The following is a 12,782-nucleotide window of genomic DNA, read 5'->3' as shown; positions in this document are numbered from 1 at the left end:
ACCATGAACGCAGCATCATGAGCATCATGAACGCAGCACCATGAGCACCATGAACGCAGCATCATGAGCATCATGAACGCAGCATCATGAGCACCATGAACGCAGCATCATGAGCACCATGAACGCAGCATCATGAGCACCATGAACGCAGCATCATGAGCATCATGAACGCAGCATCATGAGCACCATGAACGCAGCATCATGAGCACCATGAACGCAGCATCATGAGCATCATGAACGCAGCATCATGAGCACCATGAACGCAGCATCGCGAATGCGTGTGCGGTTCGCTGTAAATAATCCTGTAGTTGAGTGTTTCTCTCTGGTGTGTTTAAGCTTCTCTCTCTCTCTCTCTCTCTCTCTCCCTCTCTCTCTCTCTCTCTTGCAATCATGGACGATGCTGTTTTTCCTTTAAACATAAAGACAGAAGGGAACGGAGGAGACCTGAGGCGGCGCCCCGTCTCCTCCGGCGTTCAGGAGCCGTTTTCACGTCTCCGTCATCGAACTCACAGGGATTTATAAAGTTTGTTTTTGTTCCAATGCCTTGAAATTTGTGGATCTCGTGCCTTCCAGGTTGAAATGACAATGCATCAATGAAGAACTTGAACTACCCCCCCCCCCCCCCCCCCCTGTTTTACGTGTTTCGTTGTTAACGTCCGGAGTGGACTCGATGAATGAGAGCATCAGGAAACAACTATGCACCACTCGCAGGACGCGCGTGTCGCTCCGCGCCGCGTTTTAAACTCAAACCAGACAGAATGATGTAGCAAAACTCTCTTTTCTCCGTGTTTGTTTTCTAAGAAGTGTGAAGAATATTTGTGGCATTTGTTTTTTAATTTTTCACCGAGTGTTAGACTTTTGTTCTGTTCGTGTAGTTTACTGGAATAATATTACAGCACTTTGCCAAAAAAGGAAAAAAAAGGTGTAGGAATTTTAGGGTTAACTTTTTATTTATCGCTATAACTCGTCTCCATCTTTGTGTTCGGACGTTCGACAGATCGACTCACGCTGTTCTGATCATGTGTAAGAAAAAAGATGCTCATTACAGAAGTGGGCTCATTGTTTTCAGACTGTAACAGTTCCCACATGTGATCGCTCGTTATAATAAATGTTTTCATACGCAGCTCTTTGGTGTCTTTGTTCTTAAAGGAGCAGCGCGGATGTTTCACAGTGTGTTTGTGTGAAGTTCTTCTTCACAGTCTCTGTGTTTCCTCCCTGCCAGGAGCACGGACACACAAGTTTACACAAAACAACCACAAACGACCACAAACGACCACACAGAGACAAGAAATGACCAAAGGGATGCAAAACGACCACTGAGAGATGCTCAATCACTGAAAAACGACCACACAGAGACAAAACATGATGGTGAAGACACACAAACGATTAAGAAAGACGTAAAATGAACACAGAGAGGAAGAAAACGACAACATGGAAGAATAAAATGTCTATAAAAAGATGCAAAATGACTAAATATAGATGCAAAACCACCACAAAAAGATGCAAAATGATTAAAAATAGATGCAAAACCACCACAAAAATATTCAAAATGACTAAAAATAGATGCAAAATGACTAAAAATAGATGCAAAACCAACACAAAAAGATGCAAAATGACTAAAAATAGATGCAAAACCAGCACAAAAAGATGCAAAATGACTGAAAATAGATGCAAAACCACCACAAAAAGATGCAAAATGACTAAAAATAGATGCAAAACCAGCACAAAAAGATGCAAAATGACTAAAAATAGATGCAAAACCAGCACAAAAAGATGCAAAATGACTCAAAATAGATGCAAAACCAGCACAAAAAGATGCTAAATGACTAAAAATAGATGCAAAACCAGCACAAAAGATGCAAAACGACTAAAAAAAGATGCAAAACCACCACAAAAAGATGCAAAATGACTAAAAATAGATGCAAAACCAGCACAAAAAGATGCAAAGTGACTAAAAATAGATTTCCATCTTTGTGTTTTAAATAAATAACATTAATATAAATTGTGGATAAATAAATAAACAGTATATAAATAAATTATACTCGGTTGTTTGTGGTTATTGGTGATAAATAAACCCATAAAACATGAATATGACAGTGAAGCGTGTGTCAGCTGTGTGACAGCGGCTCCACGTGCTCGCTCTGTTTACATTCTGCTCTCTCTCTCTCTCATTGGCTCCCATTGACGTGACGTCACGGACGCCCCTCCCACAGGCGGAACTCGAACGCGGAAGCAGCAACGGCGCAGAAACCAATGAGAAGCCGCGAAAACTCCCCAAAGTGTCGGTATTTTTAACGTTACCGCACATTTACGGTGACATGTGACGTCAGGAGGCGTTAAAGCGTAACCGGAACTAACGGAAAGTGTTTTTTTTAACGTCGAAAATCAAAACCGCTCTCGCGCTACGGTGTCCGTTAGAGATTTGAACATTTAGCGCGTTTCTGTGAACCGGGAACGCGCATGCGCAGTGGGCAGCGGGCAGCGGCAGGCCTATGCGGATATAAGGATTGGCGCCGGCGCCACAGCTGATGCATTCATTCATTGAACACTGAGGAGGTAAGACCACCGAGCCCGGGACCCCGATTATAACCATTTATGAGCCGAATTACACTTTTAAGCTCATTTGTGTAGATTTATAACATATTAGTGATTTTAACACTTCCTGCGTTTTAAATCGTGTGTTTTTATCTTAAATTAGCGTTTTTCTCTATGTAGTCTGGTGGCGGGTGGATTTAAATCAGCAAATCTGAGCTTTAACTTCTATTTTAACTTATTTTTAAGGTGTTTTTTCTTCTACTGTGATCCGTTTCTTATTGTATTTACTTTTGCATGTTATCCTGGAGGTGTTTTTGTTTATATTTTTAGGTTTTAGTGCAGTTTGTTTGTGCAAACACTGAGTTTCGCTCTCAGAAACTGTGTTTTTTGTGTTTAAATCCTCTTTGTTGCCTGTATTTTATTATTAAAGTAAATATTTAAGTGTTTCCCTGAAAGCTGAGCTCATCAGCAGCTCATCGGCATATGTGGGTTAGCTGGTTGTTGTTGACCCAGTTAGCATTTAACCCGGGTTAGTTACTCTGCTAATGTCTGTAGCTCCCCTCCATGGCTGAGCCTCGAGGTAGCCTCCTTTCTTTAACCCGACTTTAACGGCACTAAAGTGACTTTTTTAAAGGTTTTTAGTCCTTTATGTGGTTCACAAGAGTCTAAAGTCTTCGTTTATCCCGGGTTAAAGTCGCTGCGGTTCGTATTTAGCGGTCATTTGTGGAGGTTTCCCCCCAGCAGACCTGCAGCAGGCTCGGCTCAAATCCTCCCGCTTCTGGGCTCCTGAAATTGGCGCGTCTTTTGAGTTTCAACCCTGAATTAAAGTCCTTATTTTAACGTTTTCACCCGTTCAAAGAACATTAACATCGCCCGGAGACGTGTGTTTAACCATCGGGGCGGAAAAAGTGAAATAAAACTGCGGCATTTTTGAGCTTTTTTTGTGTGAAACCGAGGGAAAGAGGCGGCCCCCCTCCTCCTGCCCTGGGCTGCAGACTCGCTCCTCTCTGCCGGGTCTCTCCCTCATTTATCACTTTTATCACTTTAATAACTTTATTAAACTATAATGATGTCCTCATGTGGAGCTTTGGCTTCCTCACTTCACCTCTATTATTATATTATTATTGTTATTTTTGATGTAATTTGGCTCTTTTTCCTCTGGTGGCACAAAGCTAACAGGTCCCTCCTGCTGCAGGATGGGGCCCAGTGCTTTACAGGAGCTTTATGTGGATTTACTTCACATTATTTTAGTTTTTACTTGTTTATAAAACCTCACACACATCAGTGATCTCTAATATGTGGTATTATATAATAATATATGTAATAATGTGTTGTAATTGGGGACAAAATGGCTTCTCAACAGGCCCCAGGACCTTTTATGTTGCTCTTCCAGGACTTTACATCACATTATTTTAGTTTTTTCTTGCTCTTATCTGGGTTTTTTTAAACTTGTATAACCTCACACACATCCATAACTTCAAATGTGTAATATTGGATAAAAATATATGTAATGTGTTGTAATTGGCATTTAAAGTGGCCAAAATGGCTTCTTAACAGGGCCCAGGACCTTTTTATGTGACTTTACATCACATTATTTTAGTGTTTTCTTGCTCCAACTTGTTTGTTTTTAAGTTTATAAAACCTCACACACGTCAGTGACCTATACTATTTAATAATATATGTAATAAGATGTTGTAAGTGGCTTCTTAACGGGGCCCCAGGAGCTTTTATATGTGGCTCCTCCAGGACTTTACATCACATTATTTTAGTGTTTTCTTGCTCTAATCTGGGTTTATTTTAAACTTGTAAAACTTCACACACATCCATAACTTCAAATATGTAATATTGGATAAAAATATATATAATAATTAGTGATTATTGGGGCTCAGGACCCTCCAAAGAGATCATTGAGGAGGCTTTGCCTGGATTACATCTTTACTAATCTGCTTTTTGTGCTTGTGTGTGTGTCTGCACATGTGCGTGTATATCTATATGAATGTGTGTGTGTGTATATTTTTTATATGTATAGATTTGTGTGTGTGTGTACTTTAAATCTTATATTTGTGTGTAAATCACCTGTTTCCTTTCTTTCTTTGCAGCGGAGCCATAAACACCAGACACCATGTCCAGACGCAGGTAAGACGATGGTCTCAGGCTGCGCGCCCACGCGGGTCCTGTTTAACTTTAATATTCTCAGATTATTATTAATAAAACATTTATAATTAAGGAGAAATAATAACGTCACACCAGTCCCACTCAATCCCAGTGATATTTGTCATTTTTCAATATAAAATTAAGAATAATTTCAGTGTTTTTAGTATTTTTATTCACTTTTTTAGCTTTTTAATTCCAATAAATGTGAATTTTTGTCACTAACGTTGAAATTTTCACTTTTGCATAAAAAGTTTTTTTAAAATAACTTTAATGAGAATAAACAGATGTGAATTCTTTTTTTATTATTATTTTAATACAAACTAAATGTGCTTAAAGTATTTTTCATGTTTTAATATAAAATTAAGAATAATTTCAGTGTTTTTTTGGTATTTTTTATTCACTTTTTTCAGCTTTTTAATTCAGAAACTTCAGATTATTTTTGCATTAAACTTGTTTTAAAAACTCGTCTGTGACACAAACGGGTTCCTGGAGCCGTGACGCTCGTTTACTTTGTTTAATTTGATTTAATTTGTTTAATTTTCCATCGTTTCTTTCTCTTATTGCAGCGGTCGCATCACTTTGCAGGCGAGAGACTCAAACACACTCGTGCCGACGGTTCGAGCGCCGCTGAAGAAAAGGAAATCTGAGGTTTGAGACGTTTTGTTTTTATATATATATATAAATAAATACACACTTTTTAGATTTTTTTTTTTTTTGTCTCAATCATTAAAAAAAAAAAAGAAAATGTTCTGGACTGAAACAATTTACGACTGAATTGGATATTTTTTCAGTTTTAGGCGAAAATTAAAGATGAATTCGGCTCGTAGAACAAGACACACACACACACACACTGTTCACTGACAACACACACACACACTGTTCACTGACAACACACACACACACACACTGTTCACTGACAACACACACACACACACTCACTTACTTGCTTCACCTTCTGTATATAATAAATTGTACAGACGTGACCCTCACACACACACACACACACCAACACCGAACATCATCAGGATTAATGTACTTTTTCCATCCTTACTTGTAGTTTGTGCACTTAGTATAAACACACACACACAATTAACAAGTGCATAAACTACAAGTAGGGATGGAAAAAGTACATTAATCCTGATTATGTTGTTTAGTGTGTGTGCGCTCATCGTTTGTGCTTAAATGCTAAATTATCTTTAAATGTGCTGTTTGTTACACTTTTATGTCCGTGTGCCGTCTCATCCGTTTGATCAGTTGCTTCCATGTTTAATGTTTGAACTCACACACGTGTGTGTTGCTGTAATGTGTCACGCTCGTGCAATAATGTGTTGTTATTGGGGACAAAGTGGCTCTTCCAGGACTTTTAATCACATTATTTTAGTTTTTACTTGTTCTTTTAACCTCACACACATCCGTAACTTCTAATATGTAATATTATATAATAATATGTTGTAATAGTAATTATTAGGAACAATGTAGCTCCTCAACAGGGCCCCAGGACCCTTTTATGACTTTACTTCACATTATTTTAGTTTTTACTTGTTTATAAAACCTCACACACATCAGTGACGTCTTGGGTTTATGTTTTTCTGTGCTTTCTCCCTTTTATTTATTTTTTAAATATTTCCGTAAATGTCTCTAACCTGCCGGGGGCTGCAGATGAACATCACGCAGGCGCATGTACACGTGTGACTGTGTTGCTCTTGTTAATTAAAGTGCGTTTAAAAGTGAATTAACAACAAAACTCTCAGTTTTTCCTGTTTATAATTCTGTGTTTTTTTCCTCCAGCCCTCAAAGAAAAAGCTTCAGCCTGCTGCAAAGAAACAGAGCTATGAGATCCAGGTCAGTGTGTCCACATGTCACACACTCTCTCTCTCTGCGTGTGTGTGTGTGTGTGTGTGTGTGTGTCTGATAAGATGTGTGTTTATCGTGTGTGTGTGTGTGTTTGTCCACTCCCTCCCTCTCTCCCTGCCCTGTTTGAACACGTTCAGGACGTTTAGTGTTTAATTTTCAGTCCAAACTTTCACAGACTGACGTCCGCGTTAAAGACGCAGCGTCCATTTTGTTTTTCCCTGCTTCAGATTCAACACAACTCACGTTTCTTTGCATTTATATTTATTTTAAAAAGCTTTTATCCCAGTTTTGTCTTGTTTTACTTCATATCTGTTTTGCAGAAAGCAGCTCAAACTAGTTTTCATGAGTAAATCAGTCACTTTAACGTCTCCATCAACTTAAGTCTGTCTGTAGTTAACGTGCAGTTCCTCCTCTTCACCACAGGGCGTCGCCAGCGTCACAGTTATAAAATGATGCTTTAAATCCTCAAATGCTTGAATTTTAATTTGTTTTAAAAGTGTTTGAACTTTTGGATAAAGTTTCACAACAAACAGTCGCAGAAAAGACATTTTATTATGTTGTTTTTCCTCCTCTGGTGTTAGGAAACACACTTTTACACGTTTAAAACCAGATGTTTTAATGTGACTTCTTAAAATAGTGAAATCGTACTTTTCAATATTTAATGTATTTGTAGAAATATGAAATATTTACAACGGTTTCAAAGTGCTGGACGTTAAAAACAGGCGTGAGAACGATCCAATCAAACCCTGAAGAGTCAGAAAAGAATCAAACTACAGAGAAATGGCAACGAGATCTAAGATAACGAGTCCCGTCCGACCCCCTGTGGTGTGTTTGTTCACCTCGTGTGTGTGTTTGTTGTGTGTTTTCTTCACCGTGTGTGTTTGTGTCTTTCTGCAGAAGTGTTGGTCGGAGGACGGAGCGAGTCCCTGCGTCCTCATCGAAACTCCGCACAAAGAGCTGGAGCCTTCGGATCCGTCCGGCTTCAAGCAGTTCAGATTCAAGAACGTCTTCATCAAGGCCTCCCCCATCCCCCGCCTCAGGTGTGTGTGTGTGTGTGTGTGTGTGTGTGTGTGTGTGTGTGTGTGTGTGTGTGTGTGTGTGTGTGTGTGTGTGTGTGTGTGTGTGTGTGTGTGTGTGTGTGTGTGTGTGTGTGTGTGTGTGTGTGTGTGTGTGTGTGTGTGTGTGTGTGTGTGTGTGTGTGTGTGTGTGTGTGTGTGTGTGTGTGTGTGTGTGTGTGTGTGTGTGTGTGTGTGTGTGTGTGTGTGTGTGTGTGTGTGTGTGTGTGTGTGTGTGTGTGTGTGTGTGTGTGTGTGTGTGTGTGTGTGTGTGTGTGTGTGTGTGTGTGTGTGTGTGTGTGTGTGTGTGTGTGTGTGTGTGTGTGTGTGTGTGTGTGTGTGTGTGTGTGTGTGTGTGTGTGTGTGTGTGTGTGTGTGTGTGTGTGTGTGTGTGTGTGTGTGTGTGTGTGTGTGTGTGTGTGTGTGTGTGTGTGTGTGTGTGTGTGTGTGACACGCCGCCTTGACCCCACACTTCACGCTGAGCTGCTGTAGCTGCTCCGCCCGGCTGCATTCACAGTTCAAAGGCCTCGTTCACGACGCGTTAAGCTCCGGCTCCGTCCTCGCCCGGGGTAAACGTGCGTCCTGGCTCAGCCGATCACGGGTGTGTCTGCGTTCCCAGGCGTCCTGGAAAAAACCTGGAAGACGGTTTCACAACTTTCCAGCCATGAAAAATGCATTAAAGGAAGTTGCACGTCGTGGAAAATGTCAAACATTCTCTGACTTTTCTCCATTTAGCCTCAAAACTGAAAACGTTGTGAACTGAGGGCGCCCTCCCACTGTGCCTCCGTCCCGTGCCCCGTGCTTTAGGGTCCTTGTCCCCCCCTCCAGGCCCGTTTGTACTCGCACTACCTGGGCCTCGGAGAATGCTTCTTGGGAGTGTGACCTGAGAGGTTCCTGTTCAGGGTCATGTTGAACTTTATTTAACGTTTTCATTTAAAAGTTAAAGTACGAGAGTATTTCATGTCCGTCTGCAGCTGTTTTTAGAGCCGTGAAGAAGAAGAATTGGTTGTTTTATGAGTGAAACATCTAAATCAGCACCGACCGTGTTCATAAAACTCCCAAATCTGAAGCCTCTCACCGCAGGCGTCCCTGTAAACCTGCGTCACGACGTCTGCACTTTACTGCGTCTTTGTTTGTGAAGTGACAGCTGGTGCGTCGGGTGTGAAGTGCCGCGCCGAGAGCTGCTCACATGTGACCCCCCCCCACCGGAGAGCTGATCCAGTTTCAGGGCGTCGTCAGTGTTTCAGTGGTCACCATCCCAAACTGAACTGCTCTTCTTTCACATTTATTGACACGTGTGGCCCCTAGAGCGGCGACCGGAGGGTTGGGCGCCACATTTTTACCAAAAGCCTTTTAGAAAAACACTGAAAAATAACATTTCCCAAATTAATAAAGTTGTCAGGTGCGTGTTTTTAAAGGAAAAGGCGTCATGTGTGAACGGAGCCTCGGCTCTTTGTCGCTGAGTGAACGTTTACAGCAGGGGCGTCAGAGTGATCCGGTAAAGCTCTGCTGTGGCTGCAGGTTTTAATTCCAACCAAACAAGAACAAAAGCACACCTGACTGGACTTATCCAACCACCTGAGTCGCCTTCACACCGGTGCATTTGTTGGATCAGGTGTGTTGAATGAAACCTGCAGCCACAGCGGAGCTTCACTGGATCACTGTGACCCCCCTGGTCTACAGAAGTGTTTGTGTGTGGTGTGCGGCGCTCTAAACCCTGCGTCTCTCCTCCAGCTGGGCGAGCTCGGACGACGTGTGGATCAAGATGCTCAACAAGGAGCTGAAGTACGTCCACGACAAGAGCTACCTGCAGCGGCACCCCAAGCTGCAGCCCAAGATGAGAGCCATCCTGCTGGACTGGCTGTTCGAGGTCAGCCCCCCGACAGCTGTGTGTTTAGAGGTTCACCGTAAACTCCTTTTCTCTGTTCACTCACTGAACTCTGTGTGTGTGTGTGCGCGCAGGTGTGTGAGGTGTACGCCCTCCACAGGCAGACGGCCTACCTCGCTCAGGACTTCTTCGACCGCTTCATGCTGACTCAGGAGAACGTCAACAAAGATTACCTGCAGCTCATCGGCATCACGGCGCTCTTCATCGCCTCCAAGATCGAGGTGAGCTGCTCCTCATCTTCATCCTCATCTTTGTCTTTGTCCTCATCTTTGTCTTCGTCCTCATCCTTGTCCTTATACTCATCTTCGTCCTCATGCTCGTCCTAGCCTCATCATCCTCTTCGCCCTCATCCTCCTCTTCGTCCTCGTCTTCACCCTCCTCTTCGTCCTCATCCTCCTTCTTCCACATCCTCGTCTCTGTCCTAGTCTTCGCCCTCATCGTCCTCGCCTTCATCCTCGTCTTTGTCTTCGTCCTCATCTTTGTCCTACACTAGAGGACGTGTGCGTCAGAGTCCAGACTTTGACGCTTCTGTTCAGATGAAACTTTAAATGTTGTTTTTGTTTTTAAACTCTTTTGTTTTCTCGTCTCTGCAGGAAATTTACCCTCCCAAGATCCTGGACTTCGCCTACGTCACAGACGGAGCCTGCGACGTTTGGGACATCCAGCGCACGGAGCTGCACATCCTGAAGGTACGACGATCACACACACACACACACACACCGTGCAGCATGCTTTTATTTATCTTCATTTAAACGACTTTAAAACGGTGCATCTCATTTCACCTGACGCCTTTGGCTCAATTCTAGAAAAAACAAACAACGCCCTCATCCTCCTGTTTTTCTCGCCCTTTGGCGTCTTCCTTGGCGCCGTCACGCAGGCGCTGAACTGGAGCCTGTGTCCGGAGACGGCCATCTCGTGGCTGAAGCTGTACGCGCAGGTGGACGCCCAGAGAGACGGGGAGAACTTCCTGGTGCCGCAGTTCTCTCAGGAGACGTACATCCAGATCACACAGGTAAGGGCTCCGCGCTGCGCCTCACACACACGCGTCCTGTCCTTTCTTCTTCTTCTGGTGTCTCACTGACCTCTGACCTCTGACCCCCGTGTGCTGCAGCTGCTGGACCTGTGCATGCTGGACGTCAACTCGTTGGACTACAGCTACAGCGTCCTTGCCGCGGCCGCCTTCTGCCACTTCTCCACGTTCGACGTCGTTCATAAAGTCTCAGGTGAGTTTAAACGTCCCGCCTGCACCGACACGACCTCCTGTTTTTAAAGTGTGAGAAGAGCGAATTCACTTCCGTCCTCTGAAATCCTAACGTACGTGTGTGTGTGTGTGTGCGTGTCAGGCCTGACGTGGGACGGCGTGGCTCCGTGTGTTCGGTGGATGAGCCCCTTCATGGACGTGCTGCGATCTCAACCCACGCCTCAGCTCAAGACCTTCTCCAAAGTGAAACCTGACGCCCGACACAACATCCAGACGCACGTGGCCTACCTGGACCTGCTGGTGAGACACACATGCACGCACACACACACACACACTTTAACAATTACAGTAATGGCTTAACTCTTCTCCTTCTGTCACCTCCTCTGTCCTCCTACTCCTTCTTCTTCTCCTCCTGTCACCTCCTCTGTCCTTCTACTCCTTCTTCTCCAACTTTCTCCTTCTTCTACTCCTTCTTCTCCTCCTGTCACCACTTCTTCTTCTCCTCATGTCACCTCCTCTGTCCTCCTACTCCTTCTTCTCCAACTTTCTCCTTCTTCTCCTTCTTCTTCTTCTACTCCTTCTTCCTCTACTCCTTCTTCTCCAACTTTCTCCTTCTTTTACTTCTTCTACTCCTGTCACCTCCTCTCTTCACCTTCTCCTCCTGTCACCTCCTTCTCCTTCTACTCCTCCTTCTTCTTCTACTCCTTCTGTCACCTCCTCTGTTCTCCTTTCTTCCTCCTCTTCCATGTGGACGGCCACTATACATTTATTTTCTTGGCCCATTTAATCGTACTCTTACGTGTGGGAGTTGATCTTCAGTATAAAATACAAAACTATTAAATCTTGTTTTCATGTTTGTCTGCGACACATTTTGACGCCTGTGTCGATAAACGTCCTGAACTCTTTTTGTGATTTAACGTTTTGAACTTTTCTCCCCTGCAGAGAAAATCTCAGGACAGTCGCCTCGACGCCCCCGACTGTCCGCTGTCGCCCGTCGCCGTGGGAGCGGTCCTGACTCCGCCCAGCAGCACGGAGAAACCGGCCAATCACTGAGCCGGGACACGACCCGGCGAGGACATGCTACCTCTGGGACCAGCTCCGCACCAAAACAGGACGCCATTTTTACAAGAAACGCCGTCTTTTTGTTTCAAACACTAATTCTGGAACTTTTTTTTAATTCATTTGGTTTTATGAAACTTAAATGAGATGATCAGGAAGTGCAGTTCTTCTGCAGCTTTGTTTTATTTAAAGAGTTTGAGCCACGGACGTAAAGCGCCGACGCCAGCTGTCGTACTTTTGAACCGGCGCCTCGGTTTGGGAGGAGGAGGCGGGACGGTGTCAGGCGTTTATCGAGGTTTAACTGGTGCTTTTCCTGACGTGGAGGCGTAAATGCCTTCAGATGGTGCTTCAGTCAGAATCTCAGGAAAATGGAAATGAGAGATTTCATTTCTACAACTTTAATTTCCCCACTTCAGAGTGGAATTAAATATTTAAGTTTGAATTTCATCCTCTCCCGAATTCCCATTAAATTGTGTAAACCTGCAGATTTATACGCCACTCTCTCGCCACGAGTCACATGAGCCGAGCGAACAACGAGACACTTTAACATCCTGGACCCTGCAGGTGTGGGCACGGTGGTGTGGTGGTTAGCACTGTCTCCTCACAGCAAGAGGGCTTCAGGTTCGAATCCCTGCTGGGGCCCTTCTGTTGCATGAGCCGAACGAACACCGAGACGCTTTAACCTCCTGGACCCTGCAGGTGTACACGGTGGAGTGGTGATTAGCACTGTCTCCTCACAGCAAGAGGGTTCCTGGTGTCTGCGTGGGTTTTCTACGGTTTCCTCCCACAGTCCAAAAGACATGACTCTGAATTCCCCGTAGTCTCTACCTACGATAGACTGGGTGTGAGGCGGGGTACACCCTGGACAGGACGCCAATGTCAGCTGGGATCAGCTCCAGCCCCCACGACCTTGACAGGGACAAGAGGTTGAAGATATGATGAATTACAAAGTGTTGCATGAGCCGAACGAACAACGAGACACTTTAACATCCTGGACCCTGCAGGTGTGGGGCGACACGGCGATGTGGTGGTTGGC

At 44.1% G+C, this 12,782-nt stretch overlaps 1 protein-coding gene across 1 annotated transcript; it reads left to right on the top strand.

The window, feature by feature from the left end:
• Positions 1–4,657: 4,657 nt before the first annotated feature.
• Positions 4,658–11,740, top strand: ccne2 (cyclin E2; the record flags this gene model as incomplete). Its single annotated transcript, XM_083917734.1, has 11 exons — positions 4,658–4,671; positions 5,256–5,337; positions 6,478–6,531; positions 7,441–7,583; positions 9,333–9,468; positions 9,561–9,707; positions 10,080–10,175; positions 10,364–10,498; positions 10,598–10,709; positions 10,830–10,987; positions 11,630–11,740. 11 exons carry the CDS (start codon positions 4,658–4,660, stop codon positions 11,738–11,740), a joined length of 1,188 nt encoding a protein of 395 aa, XP_083773860.1.
• Between the last annotated feature and the right edge of the window lie 1,042 nt (positions 11,741–12,782).

This window comes from Echiichthys vipera, assembly GCF_963691815.1.
Source record: "Echiichthys vipera genome assembly, chromosome: 8".
Classification (NCBI taxonomy): Eukaryota; Metazoa; Chordata; class Actinopteri; order Perciformes; family Trachinidae; genus Echiichthys; species Echiichthys vipera.
The sequence above is the reverse complement of the archived record's forward strand: the minus strand, read 5'-3'. Positions and strand labels throughout refer to the sequence as shown.